The sequence below is a fragment of the Dryobates pubescens genome, chromosome 26 (genome assembly GCF_014839835.1).
Source record: "Dryobates pubescens isolate bDryPub1 chromosome 26, bDryPub1.pri, whole genome shotgun sequence".
Lineage (NCBI taxonomy): Eukaryota > Metazoa > Chordata > Aves > Piciformes > Picidae > Dryobates > Dryobates pubescens.
Genome location: NC_071637.1, coordinates 667,927 through 690,381, shown reverse-complemented (window position 1 = coordinate 690,381; position 22,455 = coordinate 667,927). Strand labels below are relative to the sequence as shown.

At 61.1% G+C, this 22,455-nt stretch overlaps 1 protein-coding gene across 1 annotated transcript in view; it reads left to right on the top strand.

Moving 5' to 3' along the window:
- Nucleotides 1–21,713, top strand: part of EPB41L1 (erythrocyte membrane protein band 4.1 like 1) — a 77,442-nt gene extending 55,729 nt beyond the window's left edge. Inside the window, exons 15-24 of the mRNA XM_054173333.1 lie at nt 884–982; nt 7,103–9,655; nt 10,223–10,330; nt 11,476–11,874; nt 13,251–13,361; nt 13,759–13,853; nt 15,390–15,582; nt 16,386–16,466; nt 17,439–17,555; nt 21,466–21,713. Of these exons, the coding sequence (XP_054029308.1) occupies nt 884–982; nt 7,103–9,655; nt 10,223–10,330; nt 11,476–11,874; nt 13,251–13,361; nt 13,759–13,853; nt 15,390–15,582; nt 16,386–16,466; nt 17,439–17,555; nt 21,466–21,474 (3,765 nt within the window). The 3' untranslated portion in view covers nt 21,475–21,713. The remainder of the gene's footprint in view (nt 1–883; nt 983–7,102; nt 9,656–10,222; nt 10,331–11,475; nt 11,875–13,250; nt 13,362–13,758; nt 13,854–15,389; nt 15,583–16,385; nt 16,467–17,438; nt 17,556–21,465) is intronic.
- Nucleotides 21,714–22,455: the final 742 nt, after the last annotated feature.

Here is a 22,455-nt window from a genome sequence, read left to right as displayed (position 1 = left end):
TGCCCCGTGCTGGAGGGGGTGGGCAGAGAAGTGAGCAGTGCCTGGCTGGCCCCCTGCGCTCAGCTGCTCCCATCCCGACGTTCTGCCTGCTGGCTTTGCAGTGCCACTGCGACCGTGAAAGGAGGGCACCTGGGGGGGCTGGAACCGGGGGTGCCAGGACGTGCAGTGCCCCTGGTGCCGTGTGAGGGGCACAGATGTGGTGCTCTGTGTGGCTGAGTTCCTGGTTGGCTCGTTGCAGGCAGTGTGTGGCAAGGGCAGTCAGCCTGGATGCCCTCTCCCTGCCAGGGACCCTCCCTGCTCGCTGTCCCCTTGCCAGCGTTCTCTCTCTCTCTCAAGGGGGGCTATCAAGCTGGTCCTGTACCCACACCAGTGGGCATGGCTCCAGGCAGGGTGAGTGCCACACACAGGCCCCACCGTGCCCTGGCTTCTTCCTGGGACGCTTGCAGAGCAAGTGTGGGGCTGGGCCGCGGGCAGGGCGCAGGGCACCGCGGGGCGGCGGCGCCAGGGGCTCCCCGCGGGGCGCTCGCGACGGGCACCGTGTGCCTGCCGCTCGCCAGCAGCCAGCAGAGCCCTGGGGCTGCAGGGTGTGCCTGGCAGGGGTGAGCTGCCAGCCCCCCAGCAAAGCAGAGAGCTGGGAGGAGGCAGCAGAGCTTCCCCCCGGGGCTCTCGGCAGCAAGCGCGGAAGGTGCGGAGCTGTAAAGGGAGCCTCTAGAGCTGGCACAGCCGCGGTCTCTGTTCCCCCAGCCCTCCCTCCCTCCATCCATCTACCACCCACCCACCATTTGTGCCTTCTTTCCTTCTCATGTGCTCTCTCTCTGTCTCTCTGTCTCTCTCCCTGTCTCTCTCTGTCTCTGTGGGTGCTGGGGTTTCCGTGCTGGCACAGACGATGGAAGAGGACTCCCTAGACGGTTTTGCAGCCGGGCACGGAGCTTCCCTAAGCATGGAGTCTTTCACGCAGAAAAGCCTGGTCTCCTCTCCTGAGGTTGTCACCATCCTGCTGCTCTCCCCACCCCTGCCCCCTGCCCCGGGCCCCACAGCCTGCCGAGGTGGTTCCTGCCCTCCCGGCACGGCTTGGGCTCTTTGCTGCCCTGCCCTGCCCCGCCCCGGGCGGGTCCCTCCCTCCCCCCGCAGCCCTCCCCCAGCAGCCCTCCCCAGGACAGGGCTGGAGGGGAAATCTGCTCCCCTGAGTGGTGCTTCCAGGCTGGGAGACAGGGTCCTGGCAGACACCTTCCAGTGCTCCAGGCAGAGACCTTCCTTGCCTGGCAGAGACCTTCCAGACCCAGCCCTGGCGGTGCTCTGGGTGCCCGTGCTGGGGGTCCCCAGGCAGTGCTGCCCCCATGGCACAGGCACTCTGGGGGTGTCCACTCCAGATGTAAGCAGGCAGGCAGCTGCAGGCTCTTCTGCAGTCCCTATGTGCTTTCCTTTCACTTTGGCTCCAGCTGCTTGGGCCCAGGCACCCCAAAACAGGGCATCTCTGCAGGCATCATAGGTGTGGGGCTTAAGCATGGGCAAAGCAGGCTCCCAGAGGTGCCCACAGGTGAGGGACGTGGGCACCTGGCACTGCAGGGCTTGTCTCCAGGGCTGCTGGTGGTTGTTCCCCAGGACAGCCAAGAGGAGGTAGCACTGAGAGAAGAAAAGGGGTCTGTGAGACTGGCTGTGGTTGGACCCTGCTGCAGGGTGGTGCCCACTGCTGCTGCTGGGGTCACATCCTGCCTGGGTGCCCCCAGGTGAGCCAGCAGAGCAGGAGCAGTGTCAGGCAGGAGGGCAGAGGGGGCAGGGGCACAGCTGGCCCCACTCTTGCTGCCTGTCAGCTCCCTCAGCCAGTGCAGAAGCTGCCAGCAGCAGCAGGCTGGGCCCTGCCCATGCAGCTGGAGCCTGGACCTGGGCTGGCTGCAGCAGAGCTCCTCGGGGGGGCAGTGTGGCTGTGAGAGTTGGGAGCCCCAAGCCCTGGAAGTTGGAAGCCTCCTGCCTGGAGGTGTTTGCAGCCAGGCTGGAGGTGGCTGTGAGCAACCTGCTGTGGTGTGAGGTGTCCCTGCCCATGGCAGGGGGGTTGGAGCTGGATGATCCTTGAGGTCCCTTCCAGCTCTGACAGCTCTGTGGCTGTGTGAGTGAGGGCTTGGGCACAGCCTGGGGCTGCAGCAAGGACACTGCTGCCTTTCATGAGCCTTAGGCTTTGCAGCAGCATCTCCTGGCCCACACTGAGACCCTCTACAGGCCAGTATTTAGGAGCTGGTGGACAGAAGCAGCAGCAGCAGTGAGGTGTGAATGCAGCTCTTAAAGCAGAGAGTCTTCTCCACTGCCCTCTGGAGACCCTCAGGGTGCCAGGGCTGTGCTGAGGTGCAGGTGCTGAGCTGGCCTCACCAGTGATTCTTCTCCAGGTGTTGGTGGCTGAGGCTTAGCAGTTGATCTGTAGGCACTTGTCCTCCCCTGGCCTGTGGCCACCACGAGGAATTTGTGGCCCAAAGACAGGGAAGACCCCAAGAGGGCTGGAGCTGCTCTGGAGACAGCCTGAGAGAGTTGGGGTTGTGCAGGCTGCAGAGGAGAAGGCTCCCAGGAGAGCTTCTGGTGGCCTGCCAGGAGCTGCAGGGGGCTGCAAGCAAGCTGGGGAGGGACTTTGGAGGGTGTCAGGGAGGGATAGGGGTCTGGGACACCTCTGAGGGGGGCAGGAATCAGGCCTGGGACAGGGAGGCAGCAATGGGCACTGGCAGCCCAGAAGGCCAAGGGCAGCTGAGCTGCTTCTGGGCTGCCAGTGCCCATTGGCAGAGGTGGAGGGAGAGGATCCTGCCCCTCTGCTCTGGGGTGTGAGGGAGGGACAGGACTGGGGGGGATGGAGCAGCACTAGAAGTGGGGAGATGGAGCTTGGCTGTGAGGAAGAAGTTGTTGGCCAGGAGGGTGGTGAGAGCCTGGCACAGGCTGCCCAGGGAGGTGGTGGAAGCCTCCTGCCTGGAGGTGTTTGCAGCCAGGCTGGAGGTGGCTGTGAGCAACCTGCTGTGGTGTGAGGTGTCCCTGCCCATGGCAGGGGGTTGGAGCTGGCTGAGCCTTGAGCTCCCTTCCAGCCCTGGCAGCTCTGTGATTCTAAGACCTAAGTACAGCAGCTCTGCAGAGCTTGGGGCTCTCAGCTTGCTCAGCCTAGAAGCCCCTTGGTGCCCAGGGCCTTCAGCCTTGCTGAGGTTGGGTTGTGCCCCTTAGCTGGATGCATCTCCACCTCCCCTCCATCCCTCAGCCCTCACTTCTGATGGAGGAGCAGAGGGCTGGGCTGGGAGGTGCAGGCAGTCTCCCCAGCCCAGGGAGCTGTCTCAGTGTCTCAGGTTCCTTTCTTCTCCTCTCCTTGTCACGAGGTTGGTGCTTTCCTCTCAGGTGGGCTGGGTCTGCCTGAGGAGCAGAAACAAAGGTGGCAGAGACGTTGGAGGATGCCAGAGGGAGAGGCCTTCTGCCTGCCCTGCCCTCTGCCAAGGTTCTGGACCCTGTTGGCAGGGGCAGAAAGCTGTGTCAGCTCCATGTCCTTGTTCCCTTCCTTCCTGCCAGCTTGCTCCCTCCTGTGACGTGCAGGCCACAGTGGGAGGCAGATGAGGAAGCCCTCCCAGGTGCTCCTGTCCCTACAGCAGCTCTGCTGGAGTCACAAGTATGAAAGTCAATTACCCCCTGGGCAGTCAGGGTTGCTCTGTGGGCAGACCCTTCCCAGCACCATCCCTTCTTAGTCTGTCCTGCCAGCTCCAAAAGTTACCCTCTTCTTCCCCAGAGGGTACAGCCAAGTGTCCAGCTATCTGCTCTGGACATCCCCAAGAGTCCTCAACCTCTGGAGACCTAAAGGGCTACCAGGAGCTGTGGAAACAGAGCTGTTCCCTCCAGAACAGAGTCCACTCACACCTCAGAGCAGTTAGCTGCTCCCCTGGAGGTGGCTGTGCTCATCCCAGCAAAGCCTGAGGAGAAGGAAGCTGATTTGGGGAGAAATGTGGAGCTTTTGGGGGTTTCCTTGCTGGTTAGGAGGTGCTGCCAGGGATGACCACACTGTTGCAAGCTTCAGGAGGCTTTTGTCTTAGGGATGTAGATGAATGAAGGAGCCCCAAGAGGTTGATCATCTAGGACTCCTCCAGAGGTCTCCTCCAAAGGGCTGTGGGCTGCAGCCAGGGGAGGGAGTTCTGTACCTGTGCTCACCTGGTGTCCAGCCTTGCCTTGGCTGCAGACAGGGCTCAGCAGTGAGACCACAGTGCAGGGCCAGGGGAGAAGCTGCTGCACCCCCAGGACAGGAAGCAGCCTCCTGCTTCAGTTGCCCATGACCATCACTGCTGAGTGGGAGGCAATGTCAGAGGCCAACCTGTGCTTCCTGGCAGGCCCAGCACAGCGCTTGAGGTAGGGATAAAGTTGCTTGCATGGCTCAAACCCAGCTGTGAAGGCCCCAGGGACTCCTGGCAGTCAGTCACTGACTGCCTCTGGTGTACCTCCCATGGACTACAAGAAATGGGATGAGCTTCAACCAGGCCAACTGCCAGGTCCTGCACTTGGGACACAGCAACCCCAAGCAGTGCTGCAGGCTTGGGGCAGTGTGGCTGGAAACTGCCTGGCAGAAAGGGACCTGGGGGCTCTAATGGGCAAGGCTGAATAGGAGCCAGCAATGTGCCCAGGTGGCCAAGAAAGCCAAAGGCCTCCTGGCTGGGCTCAGCAATGCTGTGTCCAGCAGCAGCAGGCAGGGGATTGTGCCCTGGCACTCAGCTCTGGGGAGGCCACAGCTGGAGTGCTGAGCCCAGTTTGGGCTCCTCAGTCCAAGAGATGTGGAGGTGCTGGAGCCAGGGCAGAGCAGGGCAAGGAAGCTGGGAAGGGCCTGGAGGAGAAATCTGATGGAGAGCGACTGAAGGAGCTGGGGATGGTTGGTGTGAAGAGAGGAGGCTGAGGGGAGACCTCCTGGCTGCCTCCAGCTGCCTGAAAGGAGGCTGTGGGGAGGCTGCTGCTGGTCTCCTCTCACAGGGAGTTAGTGACAGGACAAGAGGCAATGGCCTCAAGCTGCAGCAGGGCACATTAGGAAGTTATTTCCCATCAGGAGTGGTCAGAGACTGGCACAGGCTGCCCAGGGGGGTGGTGGAGTCACCAGCCCTGGAGGTGTTTGGAGGTGGTTTGGCTGTGGTGCTTGGGGCTGTGGGTCAGGGGTGAGCCTTGCAGAGCAGGGTCAGTGCTTGGCCTTGGGGGTCCTGAGGCTCTTTTCCAGCCTGAATGGTTCTGTGGCTCTGTGAAATAAAACCTGCCCTGGGGGCAGGTCTGGAGGAAGGGACCTGGGCAGCAGGTGGTGCTTGGGAGCCCAGGGTGCAGGGCTGCTGGAGAGGGCTGTGAGCCAAGCTGTGGGGAGCTGGCCTGGGCTCCAGCTCTGCTGCAGATCTGCCTCCTGCAGCGTGGCTGTGCAGGGCTGCCTGGCTGGGGGGAGGGGGTGCAGGTGCCATGGCAGAGTCCCTGGCACAGGTCTGGTCTTCCATCTGAGGAGGGGGTGCCCTTCCTGCTGCATGTGGCATGGCAGTGCACGGGTGCCACCCCGGTGGCCCCTGCCTGCCTCGATGCTCTTGCAGGGGCCAGCTGCAGGCTGTGCCCATGCACAGCCCCCATGCTGCCCACCACTGGGCACAGCCCTGCTGGCACTCCTGAGGGAGTTTCATGGGGCAAAGCCCAGTGCAGTGGAGCAGATGTGAGGTCTGCTGCCAGGGCCAGGTCTGAGGAAACTGAGCCGAGGGAGCTTTGCCTGCTTTGGCCCCTGGTAAAGAAGGTTGGAGCTGGGAGGTGACAGTTTTCTGCTAGGGGCTTTCACCAGTTTCTGAATCCTTTCCTTGCTGAAATCCTTCCACTAGTAATTGGTTTTCCTCCTTTCTCCTGTGATGTCATCTTCTTTGCCCTTCCTTCTTGCTCTGCTTTCCTCTGCCCCCTGTTTCCCCCTGTCCAGTATCGGTTGCTAGGTCTCCACTTCTGAGGCAGCTGCTCCAACCCCCCCCGACCCCTATGTGGGGCATGGCTGAGGATTTCCTGGCTTGTTTTACCTGGTTTGAGCAGGGAGTGGGCAGCCAGCCCCCAGCTCACTGCAGCTGGAGCGTGTCCTGGTGCCCAGCCCGCAGCAGTGCCCCTGGCTGTGCCCGCGGGCCGGTGCCCAGGCAGCCGGTGTCCTGGGCAGGGCCAGCCCCACGGTGGCCTCGGCAGGAGCATGCCCACAGCACTGCCCTTCACACCTGTGCTGCCTGGGAAGGCTGCTGAGCTTCCTCAGTGCAAAGGTTTCCCTGCTGCCATCTTCTCGTGGCTCTCTTCCCACCTTCCGTGCCCGCAGCGAGAGGCTTTTAGCAGGGCTTTGTTCTTGGCACTCGTGGAGCCTCCAGCTGCCTGGCAGGAGACCCAGGTGACTCTGCAGGGCCTTTTGCACTTCCCAGGTAACCTTTGACAGGTTACATTTTGCTGACCAGCTTGGTTTCAGCGTGGCCAGGAAGCTCTGCTGGAGAACTGTTTGTGATGAGAGTCCCCTGCAGGGCTGGAAGGGGAGGCTGGGCTTTGGGGGGAGTCTGCCAGGCAGGGGCAAGGGCCCTTCTGGTGCCTAAAGGCAGTTTAGTGTCTTGCTCCTGCTCCTGGCAGTCTGACAGAGTCTTGGGGCACGTGGATGAAGCTGAGAGCGGAGCTCCTCCAAACACAGACCTCTGCCTGCAATGAAACCTCAGCTTTTGCTCGTGGAGACTGCTAAAGCCAGCTGCAAACAGGAGTCAGATGAGGAGGCCCAGCTGCCTTCACCCTCCTCCCCAGGGGTGACCCCAGAGCTGTTAATGTGTCTGCTGGGAGCACTGCTCCCACTTGGCTACTTCCAGCTAAGCTTGCAGGTATGGCAGTGAGGCCCCAGCCAGAGCCAAAGAGAGTCCCTGGAGAGGGCTCAGGCCCTGTCACCAGCTCCCTTCTTTTCAGTCCCTTCTCTCTGCCAGCGAACTGCCAGGCTCTGTACAGCCCCTGCCTCAGCTCATGCATGATTGATGCTGGTGTAAGCCAGCCCCACCCGAGGCAGATCAGCTTCCTGTCACTCCTGACAGCAGCCAGCAGCACTCAGGTGAAGTGATGTTTGATGCTAACTCTTCTTGCTCCAATTGCAATGCAGGGCTCGGAGCATTGGGTATTTATAGAGAGAGAAACTCCTAGGCTGGAAACCATAGCTCTAAGGAAAGCTCTGGCAGTCAAGAAGGAAGAAGCACATGCAGGTGCTGCTGCAGAGGTGAAAATGAGTGGAAGCCTGTCGAGCACGGAGCTGGCAGCAGGGAAAGGCAAGGAGCTGGCAGGCCAGGAGGAGCCTGCAGAGGCAGCCTCGGACACCCGGAGGAGAGCAAAGATGATCGCCAGTCCAGAGGACTTTGAGTCGGTCTGGGAGGATGAGATCTTTGAGAAGGACACCAGGGGGGAGCCCAGCCAGGAGGCAGAGAGCACAAAAGGGCCCCAAAAGCAGGGTGAGGAAGCAGCCAGCAGTGAGCCAGGTCTGCCCAAGCCGTATCAGCATCCTGAAGAGAACCAGAGGGTGAAGCTTTTGGGGCCGGAGCCTCGCCAGGGAGAAAGGGAGGTGGGCTCCCAGGAGCGTGCTTCTGCAGCCTCCAGGAGGCAGGAGGCCAAAGTGCCACCTGCAGCCACAGAGCTCATTAAAATCAGAGTGAAGGCCACTGATGAGAGCTCAGAGACTTCTGCCACCCAGAGGATCATCTACCTAGGAGACCCAGAGGGAGAGGAGAAGGACAATAAACCACTTCTGCTCTTGGACGCTGCTGGACGGCTTGGCTTGGAGGAGAGACCAGAAGCCGCTGTGGGCACATCTGGGGAGGCATCTGGGCACACATCCCCTGCAGCAGAGAGGTTCCAGTCCCCTTCCTCAGCAAGTCAGCAGCATGGGGCAGTGCCTGGGAAGCCTGCTGAAGCACCAGGGCAGCGTGGCACAGGCTGTGATGGGACCAGCCTAGGGTGGGAGGAAGGGCTGCTCCTGCAGCAAGAGAAAGCATCTGCTGGGCTGGCAGGCTGCAGAGCACCCCAGGGAGGTCAAGCCCTACCATGTTCCCAAGAAGGGGGACCAGAGGAGATGGAGCTGCAAAGCCCAGTGGGAAGCTTGAAGCTGTGTGGCCTGGCAGGGGCTGGCCATGGGGCTGAGGAGCTCAGAGGGAGCCCAGAACAGAGGGCTGGAAGGATTGGGGCAGGTGGTGACAAGGAGGGAAGTGTCAGAGTGGTTCTTCAGATGGAGGAGATAGAGACCAAGTCACCTCTGTCAGCTGTGCCTCAGCAGGGTCACCCTCACAGCACCGTGGGGTTGGAGGGGTATAAACCCAGCAGTCCTGCCCCTGCACCTCAGCCCCAGCAATCCAGCCCTGCCCTTGCAGAGCCAGCCCCAGGCACTGAGCCTGAGGGCACGGAGCTGGCCCAGGGCCCCAGCCCTGTAGGAGGTGTGGGCATGCCCAAGGACGTGAGGCACCCAGGGGAGGTGGCACACGAGGAGGCAAGCCCTGCAGGGGGTGAAGGAGCACCCAAGGACGTGAGCCCTGGAGCACAGCTGGTGATAGCCAGGAGCAGCAACCCTGCAGCTGAAGGACCACTCCAAACCACGGGCTTTGCTGCATGGAAACCACACCAAGGTGCAAGTCCCGTTGCAGCAGGACCACCCCAAAACACAGATGCTGAAGCAGAGCTGATCCAGGCCAAAGACATGGCAACAGGGGAGGTAGCCCAGGACATGGACCTTGGCACAGCGAGGGCAGCCCAGAGCAACATCCCTGACACAGGAGAGCCATGCCAGGAGGAGAAGGCCGTGATGAAAGAGCTCTCCAAGGACATGGCACCCACGACAGGGAAGCTGACCAGAGATGAAGGCTGTGGGATGGAGGAATTACCCCACAACAAAAGCCCTTGTGTGGAAGAGCTGCCCCTGACGGCAGCAGAACCAGAACAGCAGGCTGGAGCCACCAAGAGAGACCTGCCCCAAGAGGCTTCCACGACTGGAGGGCTGCTCCATGCCCCAGATCCCAAAGCACAAGAGCCACCCCGGGACTTGGAGGTCAGTGTGGGGCAAGATCTGCAGGGCAGGAGCCCTCCAGCAGGAGAAAGCACAAAGGCCAGGGACCCTCCTCCAGCCCAGTCACCGGGGGCTAAGCCTTCTGCCAAAGAAGCTGCTGATGGCCCTCAGTCCCACTCCTCTGCAGCAGGCCTGTGCCAAGGAGCCCAGGTGTACCAGCTCTCGACCTCTGAAGGTGGGGCACAGGCAGCAGCAGCCGGTGGGACACAGCAGATGGAGCCTGGGGCTTCGGTGGTGGTGGCTGCGGCCGCGGGCAGCCGGCAGGACCCTGAGGACTGCGGGAAGACCTCCGTGGCCTCGAAGATCAAAATGTTTGAGCAGAGCACCGCGGAGCAAAGGGCAGCCCCGGAGGGACAAGAGCCTGACGCGGGGCCAGCGGCAAAGGGGCAGCGCGGTGCGGAAGCAGAGAAGCCCTTGAGCACAGACCTCGCCCGGCCGGGGGCACCGCTGCCCAGCGCCGGCTCCGCCGCCCCGGGGCAAGGGGCAGAAGAGCCCTGGCAGGCTCTCTGTGTGGAGGAAGCTGCCCGCGTTGAGCTGGAGCAGGGAAGAGGAGAAGGCAGAGCCGGGCTGGGCTCCCCCGACTCGGGCTGCGAGCTGGCGGAAGCGGAGGTGACTGCGGCAGAGCGCGGCCCCTGCCCCGCGCATGCTGTGTGCCCCCCGCCCGCTGCTCCTCACTCGCACACTGACCGACGGCAGCCGCTTCGCTTCCCTCTGTCTGTCTGTGTGGCCAGGCTCCCGCGCTGAATGCAGCCCCGCTGGCCAGCTGGCTCAGCAGCTTCTGTCTGTCACCCTGCGCCCCCCTACCCCTCCATCCCCCCCCCAGCACTTTTGTCTCCCTGGAGAGTGCCGCTGGCTGGAGTCCAGAGCCCCCCCGGCTTCACGGCCAGCAGCAAGGAGGGGAGAAGGGAGGGTGGCTGAAGGAGCTGTGACCCTGTCACAGGCAGCACACAGCCCCAGCAGCAGCAGCCTGCCCACGCTTCCAGCTTCAGCCTCTCATTTCTTACCTCGATGCCCCTCCTCGCTTAGCTCGCCGGCCTCCCTCCCCTCCCCCCGCTCTCCCCTGTCTTCGGCAAGCTGGTGGCTGGGCGATGGAAAAGCTTCCTTGGCTCTTGGCAGCGCTAGAGCAGCTCCTCTAGAGTTCTTTTTCCTTGCCACTAACCATTTTCTCTAATCCAGAGCAAATCTCAGGAACCATGTGGGGAAGAGAAGGATTTATCTGACCCGTCAGTAAAACCCAGCCCGACAGAAGAGCCTTTAAAGACTGCTGGGCCAGTGGTCTCCCAGGTCTCACTGCTGTTTTACTAACTGCTGCTTACCCTAGGCTGAAAGCTCACCTTGGTCAGCTGAGGGCTGTGTGCTTCCAGCTCCCCTCCCCACTGCAGAGCTGGGCTGTCTGTGTTTGTTCACACACACACACCAGAACTCTTCCTCTCCGGTTTGTTTGATGCCCTCTTTCTCATACCTCTCAACCTTCCAGCAGTGCCAAGGGCACAGCCTGGCCCCTGGTGGGGGTGGCTCTGGCTGCAAACGCTTGGGACAGAGCCCAGGAGGTGGTTTTCCTTTGGCCCCCGTGGGCTGGGAGCTGTTCCTGAGGGAGGACTGCCCAGCCCCTGGTGCAGAGTGCAGCAATGGCTCTGGGTTTTCCCTGGCTCAGGCTGACAATGGGCAGCGGCCCCTCTGGTGGCGGAGTTGAGAGGTATGTCCACGTGTGGAGGAGATCCGAGGGAGGGAGGCCATCAGCTGGCTGTGATCCTGCTGTCTGTTACACTGACCGAGCACTCAGCCAGGTCGTCTCCAAGGCCTGCAGCCGGGCAGCCTTGGCTCAGCGGGGCAGATGCCCTGGCGCAGGCAGCCGCCCTGGCGGCGCACGGCTGGCGGGCAGCCCCCAGGGGCTGGCCCTGCTCCCCCCGGGGCGATGCTTTGCGGGGTGCTCAGCGCAGTTGGCACGCTCCTTTGCTTCTCCTTCACCCTGCGTGGCTGGTGGGGCCCTTTTCTTCCAACCTCTGTCTCTCTGCCTTTGTTTGGGTTGTTTGTTGGGGCTGGTTTGGGTGCCCAGCCTCACTGCCGTATCCACGGCCCCGGCGTCCGTGCTGTATCTGAATGTCTCCTGGCAGGCCTCTTGTTTGGCACACGTCTGCTTCCCCCCTGCCCTGGGCACACTGAGGTGCCCCCAGGCTGGCCAAGCTTCTCTGTGTGACCGACCCTGTTCTCTGAGACGATTCCTTGCCGACAGGCTGTGGGTAAAATCCGAGCGAGTAACCCCCGCCCCGCCCCGCCGCTGCTGTCAGAGAGGTTTCGGTCTCCGTGCTTTGAGTTGTGTCTGACTCGACCCTGTGATGTTTGCTGCAGCCTCCTGCCCGCTCCCTGCCCGCGGTGCCCGGCCCGGGGCTCACCCTGTCCGTCTCTCTCCGCCATTGTGTCTCATTCAGAGAGCAGGCTTGAGGGAGGGCCCCGAGGAGAGAACTAAGCCCCCTCGGCACAGGGCGGCCGAGAGCGACACCGGCGACGAGGAGCAGGAGCAGGAGAAGGACTCCGCCTTCCTGAAGGACAACCACCTGGCCATCGAGCGCAAGTGCTCCAGCATCACGGTCAGCTCCACCTCCAGCCTGGAGGCGGAGGTGGACTTCACGGTGATCGGAGACTTCCAGGGCACAGCCTTCGAGGACATCTCCCGCAGCTTGCCCGAGCTGGACAAGGACAAGAGCGAAACGGAGGACGAGGGCCTGGCTGCCTTCCAGCACGCTGGCAAAGCCGTGCCTGAGCGGGAAGAGGATGCCAAGGGCAGGGGGAAGGTCTCCCAGCCCGGCCCAGAGGTCTCCCAGCTAGAGGTACAGAGGGCTGCCCATTCCCACCAAGGGAGTCTCGGTGCCGTCGCGCCTCCGCGGTCCCTGTCGCGGTGCCCGGTGTTGCCTTGCCGGCACGCCCTCCCAGGCCGGTCTGGAGGAGCATGCCAGCCCCCAGGCCCGCCAGAGGCCTGGCTGGCGTGGCCCTTGTCCCCTGGTGCACGCTGTCATCTGTGTTGCATGGCTCTGTCCTGTGTCCTGTGCATCTGCTAACCAGGAGAAGTCCTCAGCCTCTCTGACCCCCCCGGCACCTGGCTGCCTGCTCTGCCCCTCGCACCGCCGCGGCATGGCGCAGCGCCCGGCAAGGACAATTGTCACTAACCACCGGGCTCTGGCCTCGTGTTTTGCATGAAGTTAGCCACCAGGGTGTGTGGGGAAGAGAAAGGTGCTGCCAACTAACCTCTCTGGTCGTACCCCAGGCGGGGAGGGGTTTCCTGCCGTCCCAAAGCTCGTGGAGGTCCCTCCTGTGCTGGGAGCAGCTGTAACAGGGCTGAGGGAAAATGCATGCAGCCTGCCTGGGCAAGTGGAGTGTGTGCCACAGGGAAGGGAGGGGAGGGGAGAGCCACCTCAGCTTGGACCAAACCTAACCTTGCCTCTGCGCTGGGCCAGGACCGCCTCCTGCCTGGGCAGTGCTGGGGCAGTGCTCCAGCCTTGGCAGGTAAGTCCCCAACCCTTCCTGGAGCTGCCAGGGTGAGTTCAGACCTGGAAGCAGGGAGAAGCTGCAGTGATCTTCCTCTGAGCCAGTCTGGAAGCCCTCAGGCAGAGCATCTGCTGCTGTGGGCTCCAGGGTCACAGCAAGGCTGTGGGCATGGCTGATCAGCTCCACAGTGCCCCGTGGGCAGTGCTGGGCAGGGGAGGCTGTTGGCTGGGCGATGCTGAGTGCTGGCTGAGCACCTCCTCTGCAGGACCCTTGGCAGCTCCAGTTCCCTGTAGCAGGGGAATGCTGGAAAGCTGCCTGCACTCCTTTGAGGTTCTGACCCCCTGGGCATGGGAGCTGGTGCAGCTCAGGAACCTGCTGTGGGGCAGGGATGAAATGGATGTGGTGGGTCTCACCCACCTTTGCAAGCCCACTGTGAGCTAACCCATGGTGCCTATAAATCTATTCCCCTGAAGACCCCCAGGGCCAGAGCATCAGGTGTGGCAGGCACAGAGCACTGGGCATGGTGGCCCTCTGCCCACGGGGCAGCTGCCTGGCCTCTGCCTGCTGGCCAGGCAAGGCTCAGGGTGGTGCTTGCAGCACGTGGGGCAGGGGTGGCACTTGCAGAGGCGTGGGGCAGGGATGCTGTGCTGCTGGGGGCTGGCACAGGAGGGGCACTCAGAGCTGTTGCTGCCGTGCCTGACTTGCTGTGTTCCTTCTGCAGCCATCAGCCCCAGGAGCCGAAGCTGCGAGCACGGAGCTGGGGCCGAGCACGAAGAAGGCAGAAGCAGAGAGCTCTGCACCCCAGCAGCTCAGCACCACGGAGGAGGCCCAGGTGACAGGGCTGGCTCTGTGCCTCTGTGACCCCACGAGGGCTGTGCTGAGCCCCAGCCCAGCAAAACCTGTCCCCAGGCAGCACACTGGGAGGGCAGGTGGCTGAGTGGGGTGGTCAGAGGCAGCCACACGGCTGTGTCTCGCTGGAGCCCCCAGAATGTCAGACCAGAGCCCACCCAGAGATACTCTGTGTGCACCCCTGGCCCCATTGCCCCGCCACTGGGCAGTGCTGGCACATGGGGATGTGTCCCAGGGCTAAACAGCCACCACAGCACCACATGCCCCCACGTGTGCCCACCGTCTCCTGTCCCTCCCCAGCTTCCTCTGGCAGCAAGGATGGACGCACCCTCCCCGTGCCATCCCCTCCCTGGCTCACCAGGTTCTCTTTGCCCTGGCAGGTGGAAGGAGGCACTCCAGGCAGCAGGAGCACCGCAGCCACTGGCACCGCAGAGATGGCACTGCCAAGCTCAGTAAGCAGGGCTGGCCTGGAGAGGTGGGGCAGCCGCTGGCCCCCGCAGTCCTGCTGCTCCAGCGAGGGCAACCAGGGCCAGCTGTGCTGGGGGGGGACACCCTGCCCCCCAGGGCTGCCTGTGGAGGCTCCCCTGCCTTGTTTGCCCCCACCCTGCATGCCAGCCAACGTGCCCATCTGCTCTTCTTCCAGGACCAGAGCGCCAAGGCAGGGAAAGGCGTCCCTCCTGCAGACCTGCGCTCCCTCTCCCCGGTGAGCTGGGCCACTGCTGCCCAAGTCACACAGCTCTGGGGGGCTGGGGTTGGTCCCACAGGGCCTCTGCCTCTGCTCCCAGCACTGGCACCCTTGGCTGGTTGGCTGGCACTGAGAAGAGCAGAAGGGTGCTCAGAAGGTTAGGAAGTGAGGTCACAGAACCACAGAAGGGTAGGGGTGGGAAGGGACCTCTGAAGGTCATCAGTCCAGAGCAGGGTCCATAGAGAAGGTCACCCAGGAACACACCCAGGGAGGTTTTGGACATGACCAAAGAGGAGACTCCACCACCTCTCTGGGCAGCCTGCTCCAGGCCTCCAGCAGCCTCACAGTAAAGGTTTTCCTCCTCATCTGTAGATGGAGCTTCCTATGTTCAAGTTTGTGTCCATTGCCTCCTGCCCTGTCCCTGGAGAGAAGAGCCTGGCCCCAGCTCCCTGCCCCCCACCCCTTAGGTGTTTGATGAGATCCCCCTCAGCCTCCTCTTCTCCAGGCTAAGCACCCCCAGCCCTCAGCCTCTCCTTACAGCAGAGCTGTTCGGTGTCCTCAGCAGCTCCCTGGCCCTGTGCTGGACTCTCTCCAGTAGATCAGAGCCACAGAACTGTCAGGGTTGGAAGGGAGCTTAAGGCTCATCCAGCTCCAACCCCCTGCCATGGCCAGGGACACCTCACATTACAGCAGGTTGCTCACAGCCACCTCCAGCCTGGCTGCAAACACCTCCAGGGATGGCAGAGGACCCCCTGCCTGTGGCCTTTCTCCTGTGCTCTGCCCCTTGAGCATCTGCTGGAGGAGGGTGACTGCTAAAAGAAATAGCCCAGTGCCTGGTGAAGTCTCCTGGTGAGCTGAGATACCTTTATTCCTGGGTGTGCTGCCTAGCCACCCAGGGCTGCATGCAAGGTGTCCTGACTGCCAGTGGAGGTGCCAGCCCCTGCCAGCCCTGCCCAGCAGCAGGCCTTCCTCTCTCAAGTGTTTTCCTGCTGCTGCCTGGTTTGGATGGGTGAAGCTTGGGCAGAGCCCAGGTGGTGCTCTGGGCTCAGCACTGTGCAGCAGGGGGAGCAGCTCTGCAGCCTCCCTGCCTCCTGCTGTGCACAGTGGGACAGACAAAGCTGGAGGCAGCCTGAGAGCTCTGTGCCGAGAGTGGCCCTGAGGATGGATGGGGAAGAGAGAAACTCAGCCAGGAAATCATGGCCCTGCTGCAGAGGCTCTTCCCTGCAGCTCTGGGCTTGCTGTAGCTGTGCAAACCTCTCCCTTGACCTCCCAGCAGAGCCTTGCTTGCCCCTGGCCTTCTCTCCCCTCCTGTGCTTGGCTGAGTAGGTGCATCCCAGTGGGAAGGTGCCAGCTGTTTGGGGGGCTCTGCTGTGGGGGCTCTGCTGTGGGGGCCCTGCTGATGCCACTGCTCTCTGCCCTGCAGATCACCAGCAGCTCTGCTGGGAAGGAAATGCTCACCAGCATATTCAGTGCCACTGCAGAAACCCTCTCCACTTCCACCACTACCCATGTTACCAAGGTAAGAGCAGCTTCACAGGGGCAGCCAGGGGGGGCTCCTGGTGCAAGCCCCTGGAATTTGAGGAGGGCTGGACTTCTGTTGTGGATGGCAGAGCAGGAAATGCCCCTGGCCTCCTTGCAAGCCCACAAAGCATCTGCTGGCTGAGCCTGGGTCTGGCTCAGCCTTTCTGTGCTGCCTGCCCCAGCCAGGCAAGGCCATGGGGCGCTGCAGGCAAGGCCAGCCAGGCACCGGCTGTTGCCCCCTGTGTGCCACCCATGGGGTTGGTGAACACATGCAGTGCCCAGCTCTGCTCAGTGGACTGGGAGGGCAGGAAGGAAGAGCAGTGTGCAGTGACCTCCTGAAGCCAGCTGGTAGAAGGGGCTCCAGATGAGGCTGGCAGCAGCATGGGTGTAAGCCCCTGCCTGGGCAGCTGCCCTTTGCATCCCAGATGGACCCAGAGCCAGACCCTGGGTCCTGCTGTCCCACGGTGCCCACAGCACCGCTGCTGGAGCAGCTGGCTGTGTCAGTCACCTGCCCCATGGCCATCTCATTCCCCTGTTAAGTGCACAAAGATGAAGGCAGAAGCTCAGTGAGGGGCCAGAGCAGGAAGGAGGGGTGCTGGCTACCTGCCTCTCGACCCCTTTCCTTTCCCCGCCACCCCCCGGCTGTGGCCAGCTGTACCTTGCCGGTTCTCCCCCTGGCACCCAGTCAAAGGTTGTGGGAGATACCCCAGATCACTGTGGGGGGGTTCCTAAGGTGCTGCTGGCTCTGTGCCTGTTCCTGGTGGGCAGCTGTGGGTGAGTGCTGGCCTTGTTCTCCTGCAGACTGTGAAAGGAGGCTTCTCCGAGACCCGGATAGAGAAGCGCATCATCATCACCGGCGATGAAGACGTGGACCAGGACCAGGTAGGAGCAGGGTGCCCTGGTTGGCCCAGCTCTTCCTGCCCCCTGCTGCTGCACCACATGCTGCTGGTTCTGCCTCATACCTGTTGAAGACCCTAATAGCTGCCTTCCAGTACCTGAAGGGGCCCTACGGGATGGGTGGGGAGAGTCCTGCAGGGCTGGGCCCAGGGGCTATGGCTTCAAGCTGGAGCAGAGCAGATTTGGGTTGGATGTGAGGAACAAGTCCTGCACCACCAGGAGGCTGCTGGAACACTGCAACAGGTTGCCCAAGGGAGATGGTTGTGGCCCCATCCCTGGAGCTAGCCCAGGTGAGGCTGGAGAGGGCTCTGGGCGACCTGATCCAGTGGAGGATGTCCCTGCTGGGGGCAGGGGCTGGGACTGGATGAGCTGTGGAGCTCCCTTCCAGCCCAGAGCACTCTGTGGCTCTGTGATTCTACTCCTTCTCTCCAAACCCTGACCCCTGAGGCCCCATACCTCCCAGGGTTTGCCTCCCAGCCATGGGGTGCAGCAGCACACGTGTGAACCCCCAGCCCAGCTGCCCTCAGCACTCACTGCTCAAGGTTGTGAAAGACCTCCAAGATCATCAGGACCAAGCTTGTGACCCACACCTCCATGACCACTAGGTCATGTGTCCCAAATCAGTGTTTTAACACCTGCAGGGCTGGGGACTCCACCACCTCCCTGGGCAGCCTGTGCCAGTGCCTGGCCAGGCTCCAGTCCCCAGCCCTGGAGGTGCTCCAGAAACCTGTGGCCATGGCACTTGGGGACATGCTTCAGTGGCCATGGTGGGGTTGGGTTGCTGGTTGGACTGGGTGATCTTAAAGGGCTCTTCCAACTGATCCAATTCCCTGTCCTTCTGGACCCCCCCCCCCTCCCCTACAGCTGCTTGCTGTCTGCTGGCTCTGGCTGGCTGAGAGCAGTGCAGCAGCTTTCAGGGAAGGGACAAATCAATGCTTTCATCCTTCTGGGTTCCAGGCCCTGGCTTTAGCAATCAAGGAAGCAAAACTACAGCATCCTGACATGCTGGTAACCAAAGCTGTGGTGTACAGAGAAACAGAACCTTCTCCAGAGGAAAGGGACAAGAAGCCTCAGGTAGGTGGAGCCCTTGCCAGGTGTGTTTCATCCCTGCTGTGTAAGGTGTGAATGCAGCTGGGGGAGGGTCTCTGGTCCCCACCAGCTGCTGCTGGGCTCTGCTGCTCCTTGGCCAGCACTTCCAGTGTGAGGCTGGCCCCAGGCAAGGCCACTTGGTGGTGGCTGAAAAGCCACACTGCAAGGTGTCTCCATGGCTGCCCTGCTCTGCAGAGGGCTCACAGCCATCTGCATGTGAAGAAGAAAGGACCTGCTTGTGCCCCGGGGTCAGGGAGGGGAAGAAGTGATCCCAGCGCTGTGGGTTGGCTGAACCCCTCAGCTGTAGGTTCTGCTGAGCCAGTCCAAGAGAGCAGAGCACAGGCTGTGATCAAAGCAGGTTCTTCAGTGCCACTCAGGTGCCCAGGTTGTCCTTTTATGCACATAGAGAGCCTGCAAATGCCACAGCCCCCAGGTGGTTTTCTTCAGGGCAGTGCTGGCTTAAGGAGTCCTGCCCCACTCTCCACCCCCTCCTCTGACCCTGTTGTTCCCCCATCAGCTGGGCTGCTGCAGCTCTTGGGTGGTGGCACAGCCCAGCAGGCCTCTTGTCTCAGAGCAGCTGAGGGGCTGAGCATGGGGGGAAAGGGAAAGCAAGGCTTCAGGAGGAGCTCTGCCAGCAGCCAGGCTGCAGGGGCATGTCCAGAGAGGCCTCTCTGGAAGTGTGGGTTTGTATTTCTGCTGCCAGATTTCTATCAGATGCTCTATCCTCCACCAGCTTGTGACTGGCAGCTTCTGAGCTTGTCAACCAGCCAGCTTCACTGCAGCTTGGAAGGTCAGGAGAGGCTCTTGCCACCTGCCTGACCTGAGCTCCTCTTTCACGGTGCAAACGAGCAAGACCAGACCCCTGCTGCCTCACTTAGGGAGCCACCCAGCTTTCATTAACTGCCTTAAAATAAAGGAGCAGGGACTCACTGTTCTCTTCCCCATGCACCAGCCCAGTAAATTAAAGAGCTCCACAGCTCACAGGTTGCTAGGGGTTGGAAGGGACCTCTGGAGAGCTTCCAGTCCAGCCCCTGCCAGAGCAGGAGCAGAGAATCCAGCACAGGTCCCACAGGAACACATCCAGACAGGGCTGGGAAGGCTCCAGAGCAGGAGACTCCACAGCCTCTCTGGGCAGCCTGCTCCAGGGCTCTGGGACCCTCAGAGTCCAGAAGTTCCTCCTCATGGGGAGCTGGAACCTCCTGTGCTGCAGCTTCCATCCACTGCCCCTTGGCCTGTCCCAGGGCACAGTGAGCAGAGCCTGGCCCTGGCCCTTCCCTCTTGCCCCCCAGCCCTCAGCTATTGATAGCCATTGATCAGATCCCTCTCAGCCTTCTCCTCTCCAGACTGAACACCCCCAGGGCTCTCAGCCTCTCCTCCCCAGGCAGTGCTGCAGTCCCTTCAGCATCTCTGCAGCCCTCCCTTGGCCTCTCTCCAGCAGAGCTGCACCAGCAGGCTGGATGTTAGGACGAAGTTCTTCTCTCTGGGAGGTGGTGGACTCCCCATCCCTGGAGGTATCACAGTATCACCAAGGTTGGAAGAGACCTCAAAGATCACCAAGTCCAACCTGGCACCACAGACCTCATGACTAGACCATGGCACCAAGTGCCACATCCAATCCCTTCTTGAACAGCTCCAGGGCTGGGGACTCCACCACCTCCCTGGGCAGCACATCCAAATGACGAACAACTTGGTCGGTGCAGAACTTTCTCCTCACCTCCAGCCTAAACCTTCCCTGGCACAGCTTGAGACTGTATCCTCTTGTTCTGGGGCTGGCTGCCTGGGAGAAGAGCCCAACCCCCAGCTGGCTCCAACCTCCCTGCAGGGAGTTGCAGAGAGCAAGAAGGTCTCCCCTGAGCCTCCTCTTCTGCAGGCTAAGCAACCCCAGCTCCCTCAGCCTCTCCTCCCAGGGCTGTGCTCCAGACCCATCCCCATGTTGCCCTTCTCTGGACACCTTCAAGTCTCTCAATGTCCTTCTTAAACTGAGGAGCCCAGAACTGGACACAGGACTCACAGTGTGGCCTAACCAGTGCAGAGTACAGGGGCACAAGGACTTCCCTGCTCCTGCTGGCCACACTGTTCTTGATACAGGTGTTTAGGAAGAGCCTGGCTGAGGCCCTTGGTGCCATGGTTTAGTTGATCAGGTGGTGCTGGGTGCTAGGTTGGGCTGGATGATCTCAAAGGTCTTTTCCAGCCTGGCCTAATTCTGTGTTCTGTGCTCTTGAGCCGGGGAGCCCAGACCTGGATGCAACATTCCAGGTGAGGTCTCAGCAGGGCAGAGTCGAGGTGGGGGCGGGGGAGGAGAACCTCCCTGCTCTTCCCCAGGAGGCCCCAGAGGCTTGCACATTCCAGCTGCTCTCCATCAGTTTTCATCAGTCCTGGCTCACTGGAGAGAGGTCCCAAAGGACTGGAAGCTGCCAAGGTGATGCCCATCCACAAGCAGGGCCGGTTGGATGAGCCAGGGAATTATAGACCTGTCAGGCTGACCTCAGTGCCAGGCAAGGTTATGGAGCAGGGCATCTGGAGTGCAGTCACACAGCACTTAGAGGATGGCCAAGGGCTCAGGCCCAGCCAGCATGGAGTTAGGAAGGGCAGGTCCTGCCTGACCAACCTGAGCTCCTTCTATGATCAGGTGACTGCCTGGGGGCTGTGGGGCAGGCTGTGGATGTGCTCTGCCTGCACCTCAGCAAGGCCTTTGCCACCATCCCCCACAGCAAGCTCCTGGCCAAGCTGTCAGCCCCTGGCTGGGACAGCAGCTCTCTGAGCTGGGTTAGGAACTGGCTGGAGGCTGAGCCCAGAGAGTGGTGGTGAATGGTGCCACAGCCAGCTGGCAGCCAGGCCCCAGTGGTGTGCCCCAGGGAGCAGTGCTGGGCCCCATGCTCTGTAACATCTTCATTGATGATCTGGATGAGGACATTGAGTCAGTCAGCAGCAAGTTTGCAGCTGACACCAAGCTGGGGGAAGGAGTTGATCTGCTGGAGGGTAGGGAGGCTCTGCAGAGGGACCTGGACAGGCTGGGCAGATGGGCAGAGGCCAAGGGCAGGAGATTGAACACATCCAAGTGCCAGGGGCTGCACATTGGCCACAGCAACCCCAGGCAGTGCTACAGGCTGGGGTCAGAGTGGCTGAGAGCAGCCAGGCAGAGAGGGACCTGGGGGTGCTGGCTGATGGTAGGCTGAACATGAGCCTGCAGTGTGCCCAGGCAGCCAGGAGGGCCAATGGCATCCTGGCCTGCATCAGGAACAGTGTGGCCAGCAGGAGCAGGGAGGTCATTCTGCCCCTGTACACTGCACTGGTTAGGCTGCACCTGGAGTCCTGTGTCCAGTTCTGGGCCCCTCAGTTTAGGAAGGAGGTTGAGCTGCTGGAAGGTGTCCAGAGAAGGGTGACAAGGTTGGTGAGGGGCTTGGAGCACAGCCCTGGGAGGAGAGGCTGAGGGAGCTGGGGTTGCTGAGCCTGGAGAGGAGGAGACTCAGGGGAGACCTTCTTGCTCTCTGCAACTACCTGAAGGGAGGTTGCAGTCAGGCAGAGGTTGGTCTCTTCTCCCAGGCAACCAGTACCAGAACAAGAGGACACAGTCTCAGGCTGCACCAGGGGAGGTTTAGGCTGGAGGTTAGGAGGAAGTTTTACACAGAGAGTGATTGCCCACTGGGATGGGCTGCCCAGGGAGGTGGTGGGGTCACCGTCACTGGGGGTGTCCAGGGCGAGGCTTGCCAGGGTGCTTGGTGCCAGGGGTTAGTTGATTAGGTGGTGTTGGATGATAGGTTGGACTCCATGATCTCGAAGGTCTCTTCCAACCTGGTTTATTCTATTCTATTCTATTCTAAGTATTTTCCCTGCCCAGTGAGCAGCCCTTTGTCCCAGCCCCCTGAGAGCTCATTCCCATCTGCCTTGCACGCAGGAATCTTGACCAAGACGTTGCTGGAAGTCAGCATCCGGATGGCGACCTGGGGAGCGGCGGAGGAGAAGGAGCCCTTCGTGCTGGGCCCTCTCAGCAAGACCTTTGACATTGTGGCTGCAATGGAGAGAGAGAGAGAGAGAGAGAGACATTTTTTTCTGTTGTTGTTGTTTAAAAGGAATAACAAATGCATTATATATATATATACATACATACATATATATATATATATAAATATATCAAAGAACCCCAGGAGAGACCAACCACAACCAACCCAAACTGCATCCTTGCACTGCTGCTAATATGCTGGGAACCAATGGCAAACCACCACCACCACCAAGAGACAAAGCCAAGCCCTCTGCAGCTGAACTGACAAACCATGGAGGAACTGACTGGATTGGTGACAGAAAAACAAATCAAGATTTGCAACCACCCCCTCCACCACCACCACCATCATCATCATCTTCATCATCATCATCATCATCCCCACGGCGACCCGGCTAACCCGAGGAGAAGCCACCCCCCTCTTGCATGGGTCCCAGGGTCCTCAGCTCCTCTGTGGCAGCGCTGAATGGAAAAGGAAAACACAAAAGAAGTAAACCAACAACCAAAAAAACCCAAACAACCCCAAGCCCTGCTTTGCCACGAAGCAAGGGAGAGAGCAAACTGAAAGCAAAGCGAAGCAAACCCAACCCAACCGAGGAGGATCCCCACAAGCAGAAGCAGAACCCATTCCCCACCTCTGGAAAGAAGAGGGGGGAGGCAAACCCAACCCCCCCCCCCAGCTACTACCAACCAACCAACCACTGAATTGATTCCCTTTGGAGTTGTTCTTTTTCTGCTTCCCAAGTGTGGTTTTTTTTGCCCTCCTCATTCCATGCTGGTTTCCTTTGCTTCTTTCCTCGGGGAGGGGTCTGCTAACTCTTCCCCTTCCCCTTCCTTATCTTCTTCTCTGTGCACTTGTCCAACCTCTTGTCCTCTGAAGAATGGATT